Raw genomic sequence first — 18940 nt, 5'->3', positions numbered from 1 at the left:
GGGATGCCGGCCCTGCCCTGCCCTCGGGGCAGCTTTCTGGGAAGATCCCCAGGCCACGCTTTAAAGCTCACTGCTCTGGGGTTTGTACCTGGCCAGACCTTCCTTGGAGGCTGGAGTGCACGTACCCTGACAAGTTCCCATGTCATGCAGAAATCCAAACCTTTCTCCTTATTGATGTCCATTGGCTGGTTCTGGTTTTTGTCCATGTCACCTGCTCCTGGAGATTATTTCTTAGCTAATGCTGCGATTTTCTAGAGGTCAAGTGTCTGATAAAGTGCTTTATGGACAATACTGTTCCCAGCTTTAGGCCAGGAAGGACCAAAGAGACATCCTGGATTTGCTCCTCAGTTTGGCTGCAGGATGAGGGGAATAGCACAGCTACCCCAAATCCCTGGCAGTGCTTTGGTCCTGAGCACACTCCTTGGCCCTGCAGCCTGCTCCAGGCCTGCCATCCCAGTGTTATGGTCCAGATTCCCAGTGGCTTGGAACTGGGTTTATTCTGCTGCACCCACTGGAGCCAGCCCCAGTTACATCCAGAAGCTGGCCTGTTTACATTTTTCTCTCTACAGTGGCAATATCTTTTCCGGGGCTGCTTCAAGAAGCGGAGCTGTAAGTCTGCAGTAGAACTCACAGTAGAACTCTCAGAAGAACTCACAGCCAGGAGAGATCCAGGATCATCTCTGCTCCTGTGTAGTATTTCTGTATTTGGGGTTTCTTTGATGAATGTTACAGCAAGTGTTCCTGCAGGCTGCACATCCCTCTGCCCCGGATGCACACTTTCAGGAGTTGCCTTTTTATTGGCGTTCACACAGGCAAAGCCCTTGTGAAAGAAAATCCCTGTGAAATGTTGTTTATTGCTCATTCTCCGGGGAGCCGCCTGCCTGCCAGTAGGGGCCGTGCTGATCTCAGGCCCGTGAGTGGAAAGGCGGAAGCAAACACGGATGGGCCATGATTCATGCCCAGGCTGGGCTGTTTTTAGCCGGTGTAAATTCCTCGGGAGCTGCCAGGCATTGTTCTGGGAGCTGAATAGCAGCCGGCCCCGGCAGGAAAGGTCTGCGTCCTGTTCCGCCCCCATCAAACAAGTGCCAGGATGTCTGCAGAAACCTTTCCCCTCCCCTTGGACTGAGTGGTGTCAATAAACAAGAGGGGAATCGGCTGGTGATCTAAAGGAGATGTTTCTTAAGAAATTCAGGGGGACAATACCGATTTTCTTCTGCTGGCATCTGGCCGTCTTTGTTAGGAACTTTGCTGAAGGGAAACTGGCTTATTTGATCTGTAATAGAGGGTCAACCCAGCCAAACTCCCACCCAAGCTCACTCAAGGCTGGCAAAGAATAACAAGGATATTTTCTTGCTGATTTGAGACCTCAGAATTCTTTCAAACTTGGGTTTTTCCAGTAAAGACAATGCACCTGTGCAACTGTGGACGCAACAACTCATCAGTAATCTCCATATCTATGACATGAACTAGAGCTTCCTTATGTTGATCAGATTTGAAAGCAGTGTACTTCTGATATATGAGAAGTTCCCTTTGTGGTGAGAACATGCATGTTTTTTGCACAGAACTGGACCCATCATGAACACCAGCTGTATGTGTTCAGAGTTTCAGTATGCCCTAACTGCAGTGACCTGCAGTTATCCAGGTCTTTGGCACATCAGTGTGTCACTTCTTTCTGCCCTGAAGGGTTTCAAGCTACAAGGCAGACAGTCGGCTCTCTGGGATGAAACCTGAAGCCTGGAGGTGCACTATGTGTTCTTGCTTAGCATCTGCACTATCTTCAGCATCAAATTTCAGTCTTGCAGTGCAAATGTTTGGGATGGATGAGACGTCAGCAAATGCAGGGCTTGGACCTAACCTATCTCTTCCCTGACTGATAACAATATTAATTAGTCTTTGTACAAACTGCTCAGGATGCTGTTTGGGCTGCCTAACCCTTCTTTGAAAAGTGTCTGTCCTTCTCTTCTCGAGGCTTGTTAGCCTTTTCCTTTCCCCAGAGGTCAGGATTTCCACATTTTGGACCATTCTCTCTGTTCTCACTTCATTCTCATTCTTTGGAGCACATTTCTTTGAAGCTCAACACTGATCCAAAGCTCCACCATGGGCTTGGCTGTACTTAGGCAGAACTGGTGGGGTATTCCAGGCTGTGATCCTGCTTACAGGCTGTGATCCTGCTTACACACCCTGGAACAGGATCTGCCTTGTTCACAGCACAGGACTCCTGCTTCTGACTGCCTGTGACTTCCTGATCCTGCTTCTTCACCTACTGCTTCCCACCAGCAGAAGTGCAGGTAATTACTCTTATCTAGGTTAATTCCAGCCTCTGTTTCCCAGACTTTCTCTCAATTTTTCTGATGTTGCTGTGAATTTCAGCCCTGCACTTTTCTGTTTTCCCAGACCTTCTTCTCCAGGTGAGGCCTCCAGATTTTCTCTGTTCTGACATTTGATGTCACTAATCAGCTACTTATGGTCCTGGAACTACAGCAGGAATCCAGTCATTCAGCTGGACAGCTACTCTGGTAATGCCTACATAAGCAGGTTCAAGCTCAGCCATGTTGCTTTAATTTCTTTATAAAGCCATGAGAAGAATTGCCTGAAGCCTACAGACTTCCCATTGCTCCTCTAGATCAGCACTGCACTATTACTGAATATTTCCTAAAAAAGGGAGCTGCTGCTTTTTCTTCCTGGCTTTGGAGAACCACCTGAGAATTCAACTTAAGCATACCCATGGCAGCTACAAATGTAAGGCAGGATCAAGGAAGAACAGAGGGAAAACTGGAGTGAAAGTATTTTAACGTCAGCATGGAAGTGCTGAGTTGGGTGTGCTGTCCAGTGCTAGAGCTGGGCTATTTGAGTCCTTTCACCACGTGTTTGCACAGCTGGAGCGAGTGGCAGGATTTAGCTCAGGGAAAGGTCAAAACCAGGACGTGCACTTCTCCTGTCTGGCCACACGATGTGCCCATCGCACCGCGAACACAGCCCGGCCAGCCCGCCTGCAACTGCAGGCGTAGCCACAAAGGCAGGGGGGGTTCCAGGGGTTTGTATTCCCTCACAGCACCTCCTTGTCTCTGGCCAGGCCCCCTAAAACTCTCACACAGCCGCAGTTCAGGGCCGGAGCCGTGGAGCAGAAGGTGCTGAATGGGGTGGAGTTGGTGTGGCCCAGGTGCTTTGCCTTTGAGGAAGGTGACAAATGCTGTGAAAGAAATAAGAGCCAAGAGGTCAAGAGACAATGGCAATTCTTCATCAATTATTGACTCTTCATCAATAATTCCAATTATTCACTGCCCAATTATAATGGGCAGTGCACAATTGGAATTAAGTTGCCTTACTAAATGTGAGATTTACTTCTGCTTTTGGTGGGAAATTGTAAGCAACTTCTTTTTCATTCTAATTGCTGGGATGTCTTGGCCCTCTGTCATTTGTATGTTCTCTTAGCAGAACCAAGAGGCTCTTCAGAACTAGAGCTGGCATCTGCAGGAACCAGTCATCAGCACAGAGATTTGTAAAAGAAATATTTGGATTAGCACAGATTAACATCTGTTTATGTAAGTGCCAGAAGAAATAGCAGAGCTGGGGGACTAAGAATGGCTTGAATTTATAACAAATGACACCAGAAAAAAATTTGGGACTGATAATTTGAGCCATTGCTGAGACCACAGGACACACAACTCACTTGAGGGAGAGCCTCCTCCCTGACAGCAGAGGATAGACATCTCCCATTTCCCTCCCCTGCAGCCAGACAGGAAGAGGGACTGCAGCAAAGGATCACCACAAAACAACTATTGATTGTTAAGGATTATTAAACAACTGCCTCACAATGGGATATTTAGTGAAGAATTCACAGGCATCACCCCTTGTGGTGTAGGTTGTACACAAATGACTGGGCTGGACAGAACTGGTTCCATGACAGTGAATGAAATCTGTAAGAGAACCAGTGCAGGTGGCTACAATGAGCATAAAATGTAAATAAATACCATAGTCTCCTTCTGTAATATCTCCTAGAATGATTCAAAGAGACTTTAATACTTATAATGGGGACATAGCAGAGTTCTGACTTCCAACAAACCTACACATTTTAAAGGTGACCAGTGAGTGCAGCTGTACTACACAACCTGTGTGAATAAAACCATTCATTTGAGGGCAGAATAAATGACACTGTCTTCTGTTTAACTCACAAGGGACTTTCCTATAGTTCTATCTACCTTAATCAGACAAACTGGGGATTTAAAAAAAGGACTAATCTGCTCATTGGCCATAATTGCATTTCCTCTGCAAATATTAAGTTAGAACAATAGCAGTGGCTTTTGTAATAAATTTACTTTTAAATGCTTTTCATGTGATCAAGGGAAATGTGTGTTGCCTGCCTAGAGCTTAGAAGAAAGAGGTGAGGAGCATTTTCCTAAAAAATGCTTCAAAAAAACCCAACAAAATGAAGAAGTTGCAAAGCAGGTGGCCAGATTTGTAGGTAGTGGTAGAAGACCAGAATAAAATCAATGAACTTTAATTAAAACTTCTCCATCTTTTATATCTTTGTTGAAATAGTACAGGAAACCATCTCTTTATCCACAGCAATGCCTAACAAGGGCTAATAATGTCTGCCTGGAGGCACCTGGGACTCAGCCTAAGGCTTAGCTCAGCTCCCATTAAAGACAAGCAACCATTCCACCTTTTCCATGGGTCTCACAAATCTTTATGGGTTTCACACAGAAAATCACTATGGCTCTGCCAACCACCCCAGTAGACTTCAGAAAACCTGTATGCAAAGCTGACATGTGAATGGCTCCAGGCTCTGGTCCCAGAGGACCACAAGTGAGCTAGTTCAGCTGGGAAGTGAGAAGCCAAAGACACAACCATGGAGTCAGATAGGCTTTTTGGAAACCACCACATTGATGGTTTTGTAAGATTTACATTCCAGGGCATAACACCAGTCACAATTTGTAAATCATAAATGGGCAGGTCCTTCAAATTCTGCTTCTTTCTTTTGGTGCTTGCAATTCTTGTGAATTTTGCCCCCTTGTTTATTTGTTTTGGGAGTTAAATGATTGAAGCTAACCCACCTACCCTTACATAGCAGATGCTTTTCCCTGGATTTGTGATGTTATGTGTGTGCATCTCAGGACAGACTCCACCCTTTGGAGATATGTAAGCTTTTAATGGGAAAGCTGTATCAAACCCACTTAGGGCAAACCCAGGCCCAGTTCTGAGACCAGCACATTGCCTGGGTGGCTGTGTAGCAAATCTAAAATTACCCTGAACTTACCAGCCTGGCTGCCTATTGAAAAGCATTTCCTAATGATTACTCCCACTCTTCAATCCTTCTCCAAGGAACAAAGTCAGTGGGCTTGGCCAAAGGCAGCAGGTGTGTCTGTCAGCCCTTCCACCCCACCACTGCATAACTGCTAATCTAGCTCTCCCAAAGACCCTTTACAGCCCAGCACCTGTGCAGAGGGCTTGGAGAAATGCCAGCAGGGAAAGGGTTAAATGCTGGCAATCAGTGACACCAGCATGCCAGCAATGGGCAGGGTCTGGGAAAGCAGAACCAAACACCAAACTGCACCATTCCCATGTAGGGCCATTTCCAAAGGAGCCTTTCCTCAGGTGGCACAGCCTGATCCAGCACGATGTCCCACTGCCTCTGCAAAGCTGATCCAACTAAAAGGCCAGGTCTCCTCCAAACAAAGATGGAAACATGAATTCTGTTGGGGTGGTTTTTATTTTAGACTGAGAAGCTACACAAACAGAGAACAAATATACATTTCCATGAGAGAAGGGAAAAAGAGAATATGCCATTGTGTCACCCTCCTAATACAACCACTCCAACCTGAGCCACAGGACTGGTTGCTCCCAGGTAGGCAGGGAGTCCTTACTCCAAAGGGTAAAGCACACAAGAAACATCTGGAACATCTGCCCCAGGGTCCCACACTCCCAACACAGCGGTACGGTCTCGTCTTTGCATCTGTGCACGGACATCTGTTCCTGGCAGACAGTGGAAAGGCTGATACAGAGTCACAAGGGAGAAACCCACAGCTTTGAAAGAGGAACAGCTACTGATGGGCACAAGGATCAACACACCCACATGGCACAAACACCTCTTCAAAGGAGTGGTTATTCTAAGCACAAGGCAGATACGTTTGTATCAGTGATTCTGGATTGTACTGGAGTGGATGGCAGTGAATTTCAGAGTTCATCTTTCTCTTTATTAAAGTAATTAATCAAACTGTTTAGCATATAAAAATACAATAATCCTTCCTCCTAATCAGAGCAATTTGTGTTCAGGTAGAAATAAAAGCACACACACACATACACACCTCAGGATTGCTGCCAGAGCTCGCAGGATAAAGAAAAGAAAACCATTTTCCTTGTCTCACACCAGGATATCCCATTCTCCCTCCTGTCTCCAGGGATAATGGAGTCTTTCAGCTTTGGTGCATAGTTATATTTGAAAGCCAAACAGCAACTTGGAATTTGTCCTGAAGGGAGCCAGGACAAGGCACCTTTAAGGATAATAAGGCAGAAGGGGACTCCTCATGTGCAGGGGTGGTCCTGCTATCCCTGAATCTGAGGGATTAATCAAAATCTAATCAAAGTCTTCACCCTCACAAAGCGTGAGTGAGTCAGTCTCAGTCTGCTGTAACCAAGAAGCCGTTCAGGAGCAGAGGTTTGCTCAGCTATTTGCAGTGCTACACATGGTCTCCATCCCATACAGCACAGCCTTACAAGAGTGCAGCCAGGATAGGAACTATGGAAGTCTAAATAAGATTGTGTCCTTAAAAGAATGGAATTCTCATGGATGGCAAACACACCATGAAGTGAAACACGTGTGAAACACATGATGTCTTCCCACAGTGGCCTTCAGGGAAGACAAGTCAACAGAGCATCTGTTGTGGAGTAGAGCAGGGAGGCAGTGACAGCTGGGCCACCTTGGTCACAATTATTTGACTAATTAAGTGTAAAATGTCATTAAGGTATTGCCTTAATGAAGCAAGGTTTGTTCAGTCAGACACTCTCCAAAGCTGAAAACATGTCTTTGTCCCCTCCCAACAGGACAGGAAACAGTCCATGGCCTCAGATGGGGCCAAAATATCTTTAAGTTTGATCTATGTACTATAGGAGCCTGATCCTGCTGGGATCTGGGCAGACTCCAAGGAGCAAACAGACTCTGCAGGAGGGATACAGAGAAGGCAAACTGAACAAAACATGAGGAAGTTTCCTTCTGCTTCAACACCGACCACAAGGAAAACACTTTTTTATTAGAGGCACCACATCATAAGAATACTCTGAGCATGTAAAATGCCTTTAGTTACAGCCAAGAAAGATTGCTTTAAAAACATTGCTTTGCTGTTGCTTGTTGATCATGATCATGTTAAAAGGCCCAGACTATTCATCTAATGCTGCTACAGAGGTATCTCCATCAGAAATCCAGAAACCACAGAAAACTCAGGAAATTACATCAATGCACATCAGTGAAGGCCCTGGACTGTCCTCTTTGCGGCATTCCTTCTGGTTCTAAAAAAAGCTACAATCCAAACCAGTTAAGATCTAGAGTATTTTTTATGGTTAAGCACAACTTTTCCTGTGGGAATGTAATCTGGGGGATTCAGATATTGTAAACAGTTCCTTGAGAGAAGAGTTCCCTTAGTAATTTCCTTCTGTAACATGTAACTGCAATTAAGTTGCACGCACATGCCACGTGCAGTTTAGTTTCAATTACTAAATACATGCTTGGCAAGGAAGAGCATTGCTTTCTCAGTGTTGTTTTACCAGAAGGAGCAAGTGAAAACTATCCTAAGGAACATCCAAGACCAAATTTCTTGGTCTCTGTGGCTTAAAACCACACTGTTAACTTTGCATTACAACAGAGCCGGCTCAAAATCCATTTCCTCATACTGGTTCCTGTTGGTAGCCCTGCTTGCCTTGCAAGCAATATCTGTGGCCTTGGGAGACAAGTATAAATGCTTCTTGAGCAAGATTTTACATAAAAGCTGTGGGCCAGCTGAAATGTCCACAGTCCTCACCTCCTGCTGGCACCAAGATCTGAGGTTAAATCCAAATGAGATTTCACAACTGTTAAGGATGATGCATCTGCTGACACTGAGATATAATTTGATAAGTAACCACCCTGTGAACTCTTGAATGAAAGATTTTTTTTTCCTCTCCTATTAAAATCTCTGTACAGAGTCAAATATATTTATAAGCCCTCAGATGCGGATTCTTTTAAGGAGGTGATAGTTGTTAGCTAACAATGAACCCGGCTTGGGGACTCAGTCTGCTCCTAGCCAGCTTGGCAACTCTTCATGTGACTCAAGAGAGAGTTCTTTCACCTTTTTCTGTATTCATTCACTTGTGCAGATGTGAACTGATGCCTGCTGGTCACAAATTCCTGTAAGGACCCCATGCAGAGTATGAATTCTGTGTTAACATTAACTTCCCAAGACAGTGCTCAGATGTGAAGACCTTCGTGAGCCAAATAAGGCTCTGGATCACTTATTGTCAGAGTTGAAATATTCAGAGGCAACTGTCTCAATGTGTTTCCCAAAGTCTGGAAGAAGTTTTAGATCATTTGTCAAATGATCCTTTTTCCTCCTGCCAGAAAACTGAGGCAGCAAGTGAGCATGGCTTTCATCAATATGCTCCCATAGATAACAAGTTGGTCTTTGTCCTTGGAGAATAATGGTCTCCATGCATTTCTCTGAGGAGCATTTGTCCTAGCTATCCTGCAAGGAGGAATGTGGGTCAATCCCTGATCCAGAACTGCACTGCTGTTCCTCTGGTCATGGCCAGCAGCCAGCAGCAGCTTATCAGAGCTCCATGCTGGCCCTCTGCATGCTGCCTTGCTGCATTTCGGACACTTCAGCACTCCTGCCTCTCCCTGCAACCCCACCCAAGCAGCAGGCAGGGATTTGCATTGTCTCTGCTACGTGCCAGACAAATGCCTGCAGCCTCTTTGATCCTGTCCATATCAAAATGCCAAGGAAAAAATGCTTCTGTATCCTCTTGCTTACCCTGTGCCTCTGCAGCCTTCCAGCTCTTCCTTCTTTTTCTCCACCTTTGTCACCCGTACTGACAACAAGACAACTTGTTCTTTGAGTTGAAAAGCTTTCTCCCACTGAAACTAGTCAGGAATTAAGCTGTCAAGACTCCCAATTTAGATGTTGAATCCATGGTGATGTCTGTTAATTTACCTGAGCCTAAGCTTTCATGGCATGTCAGGTGGAGATGGAAGGAGGCAGATAGAACAGGGCACTGTGTTGTCCTTGACTAAGTCACATCCCCTTTCTGAACTGCAGCTCACACTGACACCAGCTCTCCCCAAACTAGCCCAGCAAATGCATCCACCTGATCTCTTTTCCATCAGTCATTCCTTCTCTAGCACAGTGCAACTCTGCATAATTTCATTACTTGATTCCTTTAAAATGTTTGAAAAGTTCATTATTCTTCAAGACTTACTGCTCTGTGTCGAGTGCTTTCCAAATATTGCAACTCACTATCTTCCACACTATGGCCTGTGAGAGACATCTAAGTATCTGAAAACCTAATTTACAGAAAAGGAAGCACAGGTATAGGACTTATGCAACCTGCCTAATTCTGTGCTGTTCATCTGTCACCAGATCAGTCACTACAGGCAGCTCTGTCATTATGGACTGCCAAGGCTCTGTTAAAATCAGTGAGGATGCAACAATTTTTCTTTGGTGAGAGTTTGTATTTTGGTCTTTTGACTTGGTACCTGAGGCCCACTGCTCACTGCCTGTGGGCGAGTCAGGATTAAAAAATTATCATTTCCAACAGGATGATGCTTTACAGTGGCTGCAGAAATGCTCTGTGCTAGCAAAGGACCAGAGTGAAGATTTAGCCCAGACTGTTGACCAATGCTGCAAATCTTTGCACAAGAGGTGCTGATTTTGGCCCTTTTGCAAGCTCTTGAGGACACAACCTACAAAATATGGCTGGGTGGTCAGTCACAGAGATGACAGGGACTCTGACTTGCCTGAAAGAGGAACTGTGTAAACACCTCAGATTTCATTGTTCTTGCTGCAAAATAAGGAGGAACCATAGGAGAACAGGAATGGTGACACTGGGTCAGGTCCGTATCTGGCACTGGTCACAGCAAATGCCCAGGGAACACAGCAAGCACCAGGAAAGCCTGCCCCTCACAGCCTCCCCCCAGTCTCTCACCACCTCAGGGCCATGGCCTCCTCAGGGCTGCCCAGCAAAGACAAAGCAGAGATTGTTTCACCAGCCCATGTGGTGCTTTGGCTGGCTCCACATCTCTGTTCTACCTGAGGGACACTGTCCCATCTGTCACATCCTGCCAGGGGAAGCCCTGGGATTGGCTCTGGTCTGTTCTCAACACAAAAGCCATCCTGACTGCAGAGACATTCCCAGCAAGGGTTGAAGGGGTTTGCAATTACCCAGCCTTGTAGAGCAATTACCAACACCGAGACTCAGCTAAAGCCCAGTTCTTTGGAATACCAGATCTTTACTGAAAATACCCCACAAGCAGTCAAGTCCTGGCATCTTCCACTGCTCACTGAAGTTTTTCAGGCATCCACAGCCACATTTCACAGCACAGAACAAGCACCTTTCTCAATATGAGAGACAGAGACTGCTTGGCACTCTCAGAGCAACTCTACATTACCAAGGCTCACAAACCTCTGCTGAGGCCAGAACTGGAGCAAGGCAGAATGCAAACTGGAGCCCTCAAAACTCTGTCCACTCTCCCCTTTATTCCTGAGCCACTGAAACATAAAAAGAACATAGGGTATCCCAGGAAACAGGACGAGATGAGGCAGTGATAAATAAAGCATGGAGTGAAAAGTCAGTCCTAGAGAAGAAATAAAAGATGGTGCAAAATGGTCAAAGAAACTTCAGTGAAAAAAAAGGCTTGCAGACTGTTCAATATTTTATAGAATATTTCATAGTTGGAAGGGACCCATGAGGATCATCGAGGCCAACTCCTGGCCTTGCACAGGACACCCAAGAAACACACCATGTAATTTCCATAACTTTCTCTCAAAAAGCAATTCCTGTACTAGAGGGTAGGACATGAGCTGAGGAGAGAACTTGTACCTTCCAGAAAAAAACCAAAACAACAAAAAACAATAGAAAATAGTGTTTTCTGAAAATAGTGTTTTCAATATGGAATTTATTTCCTCTTAAAAAAAAAAAAAAGCAACTGACTAAAGGTTTCCGATTTACAGTTATGCCATGAGGACAGAAATATATGTCCAGACAAGAGACACTGGAGTTAAGTACCACACTGGCACCAGATAGTGGAGTGCCTGGGTGAGAGCAGAGCAGAGCAGGTACCCCTGGCTGCACCCACAAGGCTCCTGAGCACCTTCTCAGCTCACAGCCTCCTGGAACAGGAACCTCCCAGGGTAACACATTACACTGCAGGTCAGGAACAGCATCTCAAATGGACATCCCCCAACTGCCCTTTCATTTTTCTCCCAGCAGCCTGAAGACCCTGACCACTTGGAGCAAATGGCAAGTCTTCTATCTCATCAGGCTTACCACCAGGATCCACATCATTACAGTGGCAGTTGTTGGAATGCATCACATTTTTTACAGTCTCAGAGAGTGCAATAATGGACCTTTCATATTCCTACCTTAAGAAAACAATCCAGGTAGAGAGTTCTAGAATGCATCATGGCTATCGTGAGGAATGGGAACATCACAGAAAAACAAGAAATGTAAATTTTGACACAAATGATTAAAAAAATGACCAAGAAGATGTTCTGACAAGCAGTAATTATCCAGCACTACTGCTTCCATAGATCCTTCTTGTTGTGCACAAACAACAAAAGACCTGGCACATTTTTAAGTAAGGCTTCTGTAAGACTACAGATCAGGCAGGTTAAGAGCTGAATACTCATGGTTCATATAAATCTTATGATACCTGTCTCCAAGAAAATTAATATCAGATTTCCTTGATTAAATTCCTGCTATGAGAATGATTTGACCTCCTTAAATCCAACTGCTCTAACAAGCTTTACATGGGACTAGACATTCACATCCATGCAGAACAGGGCGACCCATAGTGGGGACTGGGAGAGGCATTCAGTGAAGACTGAACTTCTGCATTGCTATTGGAAAATACTAATCCTGGGGGATTTGCTTCAATCCTCCATTTCCTGGGGTCCCCTGTCAGGAACAATGTACCACAGCCCATGGCACACTGCTACAAGGATGAAGCAAGCTCCAGCTGCAGCACCGTAGGGAAGAAGGATCATATGGCAAAGTAGTGCCTTGCAAGGAAGCCCAGCCCTTGGGTTTGCCCAGGGCAGTACTTCTTCCTGTGGGCAACAACATCTTTGGGGTGAAAAAAATTAAAATTGTGATTTCTTCTCTGAAATGGTGAACTGTCAGGTTAGTACTGCCCTCATGTGCTGATCCTAGCTGCATGTGTCACAGTGAGAGAGAGCAGCACAGAACCACAGAATGTTAAAGGGCTGGAAAGGACCTTATAGATCATCCAGTCACAATCCCCCTGAGATGTGCAGGGACAGCTCCCACTAGACCAGGTTACTCAAGGCCTTATCCAGCCTGGCTTTGAGCACTGTCAGGGTTGGGACATCTACAACCTCCCTGGGCAACCTGTTCCGGTATCCCACCAAATTTCATCTCTTGCAGTTTGTATCCATTGGTCCTTGTGCTACCACTACAGTTCCTGACAAAGCCCTTCTCTGTAGGCCCCCTTCAGATACTGGAAGGTTCTCTGGGCTGAACAACCCTGTCAGCCTGTCATTGCAGGGGGTGTGCTCCCATGCTCTCTGTGGCCCTCATCTGGACTTGCTCTGACAGCTCCATGTCCTTCTTGTGCTGGGAACACCAGAACTGTGCACAGTATTCCAGGGGGTCTCACAAAGCACAGGAGCTAAATGTCTGATGAGGGACAAAATTAAACTACAGAACCCAGCCCACAGGAGACAGTCAAGATTTTCAGCTTCCTTGAGACATCCATATACTATTTTAAAATCAAAGTATTTGGGGTTCTGGTGCAGATATTTCAAAGAGATCTGGGGTTCTCAGATATTTCAAAGAGATACTTAGACCTAAAAATGTGCTTTTGGTTTCCTGAGTTGAAAGAAGTTGGGATGATTCTAACAGGAAGAAATGCAAAGTTGATCTGCTGGGCAAAAGACATCCCTACAGAACTGTGTTTGTCTCCTTCCATTTTGAAGGTGAGCCAAGGAATGACCAAATTTTGTGGACATGGTTACAAATAAATTGGTTAAGAAGAAACTCCACCTGCAGTTTCCCAGAGGGCTGACTAATCCCTTCCTACTTGGATTGTCTGCATGGCTGCAGTGCCTGGATTAACCAGCCAGTCATGACACACTCACAGTGCTCTCCCTCAGGGGTGGCCACATCTCACTCTGAGTGTCCTCCTGCAAAATCCATTGTGTCCCTCTACCAGGAGGGATGCTTTGCAAAGGAAGGCAGCTGCTGCTATGGAAGTGGAGTTGCCTCTTCCTAGCACTGATATCTTTCCAAGATAGATTCCTCTGAAGTAAGAAAGGAAACAGTAAAAGGGAGACTTCAGCATTATGTTATATCAAAGCTAAGTGTAAATATATATTGCTGAATTAACAGTGTGGAGATGGACAGTATGTAATCTCTTGTTGCAGTAGCCAAGGGAAAACATCACAAGTCCAGGCAAATCTTGGCATGTGTAGTTATAATTTTCTAACTATTAGCATCCAAAGAGCCAAGATAAAGCAACAGGATCTTTGTAATGAGTTTGCCAGACTTTGTTCAGGTTTGGGATGTAAATTCAGGAAGGACAAAGTAAAGGCAAAAAGGAGGAGTAAGAATCCAGAAGCATTTCAGCGAGCTTCAAGCAAAGGTTACCACCTGCCATGAAAGCATTATCCTGGCCCAGCACCACCCAGAATTAGTACAAGTAAACTGCTGCCAGAAAAACATTTATGGCAAGACCAAACTCCTAGCAGGAACAGGTAGCCAGCTCCCACACAGAGATCACTGGGGTCATAAACTCACCTCTTCTCTTCCCCTTTCAAGCCAAGACTCAGAGTTGCCTGTCATCAGTTCTCACATGATGTGTGTTCAGAATTTTTCTTCCCCTATTCAATTTTGCTGAAAGAGAGCATGACTAAAGTTGTTTTGATTGACCCATTAAATAAACATAAGCAGGACAGGGCGTGCTAACAGAGAATCATGTGTGTTTTCATGAAGGGAACTGACTTTTGGATTTATGGATGTTGTAACAGGGAAGCCTCTTTCAGACATACTAATGCTGGAACAGGCTCTACATTTTTTTCAGCTCCAAAGGGATTGCTTTAACAAAATTTGTTCTTCCTCTGGATTTTTTCCTTAACAGCTTTGTTAGAAGAAAGGAGGAAACCAATCCTTGATCTGCATGAAGATCTCCTCTGTTTGGTCCCACAGTTTGGGAGTTACTAAACAAGGAAAGCTGCTATGAGCTGCAAGGTAGAGAGAGAATGAAACAAGTCCCAATAAGCTATTAATTTAGGTATGAAACAAAAAAACTTAAAAATAGAAAACAACTAGTTTTAAGGACATATTTAAGGTTTTTAATGGATCGGAGAACATGAGAGGAAGGGGAGTGGGAGAAAAATGTTGCTTCATATCATGGCTGTAATGGTTGGTAAGTGTTTCCAGGCTGGAAAACAAATTTAAGCAACATTTTCACCCACTCTGGAGTTTTTAGACTGCTACTCCATTCAAACAGCAGCAAAAATTTTTCCCTACAATAAGCATATACTGGGTTTGTCTACCTCCCTATCTTCAACCCATCTGAGCCTTCACTAATGGAAGTCTTGTTACACCAGGAGCCTCGATGGCAGTTCTCACGTACATGTACACAAGTGTGCAGCGCAACACGCATACATGTACACACATAAACTATCAAAATACTATTATAAAGCGAGTGCTCCTCCTCAACACCCCTCCTCTGCCCACCCCACCTCCCTCCCCTTCCCCAGGCCAGCATATTTCAAAGCAGACTGGAACTGAGCACTTCCAAGAGCCATCCAGCCCCAGGTCGCACTGCAAAGGTCTGGGTGCGTTGCCAAGTCCCTGGACCGCCTCGAGTTCACAATACTGATTCCTTGGATTCAGGGTCTGCTGTGCTGCTTGTGTTGGAGACTGGGTTTTGGTGGGTTACCAAGGGTGACGTTTCTGCTTCAGACTTGCTGTTAGCAACTGCTTCTACGGTGACTTCCTTGAGCTCCTGCTCTCTCTCTTTCTTGTCTTTTTCATTCAGGTAATTAAGGATGCCCGCTCCCAGGGCATCCCCTTCCACATTCACAACTGTGGTGGTTCGGTCCCTGGTGAAGATCAGAAACAAAAACCAAAGCAGCAGGGTTTTAGTTTTAAGAGAGTTGTAACACAATAAGGGGTGCTGATTCACCCCTGCCAAACCACAAACATCAGTGGAACCAGACAAGGGAGATGCAGTTATTACAGGTCTTTTCCACAGAAGCATCATCTCTATTTCAGAACTAAAAATGTGCACCAGAGCAGGTTTAAGGTCAGTCAAACTTACTATCAGCTGGTTCTGGTCTCTCTGTGAGTTGCAGCACTGGCACTGCTCTTTCTCAGGCATCCTGCTTTTCACAGGTCACCTCCTTCCTCTTCCCTTTCTGCAGGCCAGCATTTTTCAAATGCACGTTCAGAGAAGGAACTTACTTCAGGCTTATCCAGTAAGTGACTCAGAACACCCAGCTCTCTTTTTTAACTACTGTGACTGGTATCTTAATCCAAGCACCTACTTAAGGGATCCTTCCAAAAGCAGGCAGAATGACTTGTGTTCTCTGCATTTGTTCCCCATGGCACCTGCCCTAATTTTTGGTCCTATAACACAAAACTCGTGTGCCAGGGTGTAATGGAAGAGATTTACGAGTCATAAAGATGAACAATGTTCTCATGTGGCTTTTGAGACTTGCTAGTCATTCTGCAGCCTAACTTTACCAGAGGCTCAAATTGTAATTGTGGTCCTCTCTGGTAATTAAACAGCTGGCATTTAAACAAGACATGGGACTCCTTCCTGCCTCTTTTCCCCTTTTGTTACAAGGCTGAGCTCCTTGACTAGAACACTGCTGACCACAGAGGGATGCTACCTATTTTAAAAGGGAGGCAACCAGGACAACACAGGCTGAGAGCAGCCCAGAGTGAAAGGATGGGCAAGTTTTTCACTCTTACCTCAAAGCACTTGCAAGTATAGGTGTGGAACACCCAGCCACTACTGCAGCTCCTTAGGAAGACAGGATAAAAAGGGCTAGCCAGTGATTTGCCTGTCTCTCCTGTCCTCTGGAGGTGGCTGATCCCCAAGAGGTTACAGTAAGAAAGAGTGTGATGACCCTAAGGAAGCTGTAGGAACAAGCTCCACAGATGTGTGCTGTGTGGGAAGGGAAGGTAATACAGCTGCCACATTCCCCAGTCTCTGAAATTCAACGGTGTCCTCAGGCATCCTAATTTCCACATCTGCTGTGGGAATGCACCACCTGCACAGAGAGGCTGGTGTTTCCAAAAAGCAATGCTGAGGCATTACATGCAGTCCAAACCAGGAGCTGCCCAATAACTCACCAAATGGAAACAAACTACCTAAGCAGGATTCAGATCACTTGACCCATACTGACCTCTAACCTCCTTCCCTGAAGATGGAAAGGAAAGGTGGTAATACTGCCTGCTAAACTTGTGACACTCAGCAGTGTGTTCCAGCCATGACAGTGCCCAGGGCAGTCCCAGGTGTCACAAACCCTCTGTGTCCCTGCCCTGCCAATGGACAGCACCCCTCTATGACACTTGTGCTGGTACTTTGACCAGTCTTGAAACTATTAAAAAAGTTCAAACAATAGCTGACAAGAGCTTCTGATGGAAACTGCTTCCCACACATGACTAAGGAAGTTTTCCACAAGTGATGTTCAAACTCATTTCCTTTATCCTCCCCTGCCCTTCTAGCATCCAATTAATTTCCAGCAATATCAACACATTCTAAATGGAGTTTTAGCAGCCATTCTAATAGGAACTGAAGCCAAGAAGAAATACATTTCTACAAAGGCTGAATAAAAAAGCTGAAGAGGGATTTCAGCATACTGACTGCTTTAAATGGGACTGACTGCTTTTCCATTCTCCATCACAAGTTACCTGTCCCATAGGGTCTTACTTTCTACGGGGTTATACTCTGTACTTTGACCACATTTCCAGCTAAGCATGCTACAAGGATGCTGTAGTGATGTGGGTGTCACTCTTTTCCCATGTAACAAGTGACAGGATGAGAGGAAATGGCCTCAAATTGCACCAGAGGAGATTTAGATTTGATACTATGAAAATCTTTTAATGCGAAGAACTGTAAATCATTTGAACAGACTGCCTATGGAAGTGGTGGAGTCCCCATGACATGGCTTAATGGGGAGCACGGTGTGTAGTGCTATATTGACAAAATCTGAACCTTTTTTCCCAGCCTTAGCCATTGTGTAATTCATGTTTCCATGCCTCCCAAGAGCAGATAGGTGGGGCCTGCAGTACTCACACGATCCAGTCCACAGCCAGGATGAGGGACAGGTCGTTGGTGGGCAGCCCGATGGCCTCGAGGATGATGGCGATGGTGAGGACGCCTCCGGCAGGGACGCCGGCCGCTCCCACGCTGGACGCCGTGGCCGTCACGCTGCAAAGACACGTCCATGCCTGGTTAGGGGGCTCCCAGCTCTCCTCTGCTGCACTCTGCCATCTGCTTCCCACCATGGGAGCTGTAAACAAACGCTCCAGCATGGGACACTACCAGCGTTCCCTTCCCAGGCAAACCCCTTCCTGCTCAGCAGGGATCCACAGCAGTTACCGTGGCGATGGCTCTGGGGTCAGCACCAGGACTGCCTTCTCAGGATAAGAAACAACCAACACAGCTGTATCCTGCTGCCTCACTAACACTCCCAGCTCCAGCATGCTGGGGGACTTACAGCTCCTGACCCCACGTGTACAAAGGCAAACTCTGCCATGCGGGCACAGCACCTTCTCTGTGTCTTGTTTGCATCCCAACACAGACCCTAAAGCAAGAGCTGGAAACCTGCAGTGCCTGTGCTCACCACATCTTTTTGTGTGAACATGTCTGCAACTGAGCTCTCCTTGGGCTATCACTGCATCATCCTCAGACCTGTCTTACACCTGATTCACTGAGAGTACCTGAAAAGCTAAATTGGCTACCCACCCAAAAAAAAAACCCCAGTGTTCCAGCCCTGCCTTAAATAGACAAACAACATACTGGGAAACATAATCAAAAAGAAAATAAAACCTGGCCAGGAAGGGTGAAAAATGCCAGGAACCAGCCCTAGGAGGCATGTGGTGGATGCAGCTGTGGTTGCTTGGCACAGTGAGGAGTTTACAGAACTGCTTGTAGCATCCTCATTTAAGGGATTTTGAGGAGAGAAATGAAGATAATGACACTTCATGGGATATGGGGCATTGGAGGATATTCCAGGCATAGAAGGGAGAGAGTCTTAGAGAAGGAGGTAGGACTGGGGAGGTGGAGGGGATAACGGAGCAAAGCATTAGGAGGGGAACAACAAGAGATCTGATCAGGAAAGCCAGCAATGTGATGGCAGGAAGAACAGAGATAAACAGGAACAGAGTCTTTAGTACAAAATTCATGCATAAGGAACCAAGGAGCTGGCAGGAGAATTTTCTAAGACATTCAGAGGGGGAGTCAGGGGCTGCTTTCTGGGCAGTGCAGAATGGCTCAATTACCCAGCCTAATGGTGACTGAAGGATGAAGGAGTGAGATGCTTAAGGAAGGAGAGGAATTTCATGTGAGAAAGAGCTTTAAACAGCTCAAAGACTGTTTCAGAATTCAATTACCCCTCCCAGGTTCCACCTTTCATTAAATCGAGACTCTGGCAAATCTTGTAAAGGTTTAAAGACTCCATCCTTTAATCACCCTATAATTATGTTACATAGCAGTTTG

General features: G+C 45.6%; 1 protein-coding gene across 1 annotated transcript in view; it reads right to left on the bottom strand.

Annotated features, from left to right (window-relative positions):
- Positions 1-5691: 5691 nt before the first annotated feature.
- The window catches only part of SLC1A4 (solute carrier family 1 member 4), a 33784-nt gene continuing 20535 nt past the window's right edge, over positions 5692-18940 (bottom strand). The window contains exons 7-8 of the mRNA XM_059469693.1: positions 17516-17650; positions 5692-15311 (exon numbers count right to left, since the gene is read on the bottom strand). Coding sequence (XP_059325676.1) covers positions 15077-15311; positions 17516-17650 — 370 coding nt within the window. The 3' untranslated portion in view covers positions 5692-15076. The remainder of the gene's footprint in view (positions 15312-17515; positions 17651-18940) is intronic.

This window comes from Ammospiza nelsoni, chromosome 3 (genome assembly GCF_027579445.1).
Source record: "Ammospiza nelsoni isolate bAmmNel1 chromosome 3, bAmmNel1.pri, whole genome shotgun sequence".
NCBI classification, from domain to species: Eukaryota; Metazoa; Chordata; class Aves; order Passeriformes; family Passerellidae; genus Ammospiza; species Ammospiza nelsoni.
Note: the sequence above shows the minus strand (reverse complement) of the source record. Positions and strands in the feature narration are given on the sequence as shown.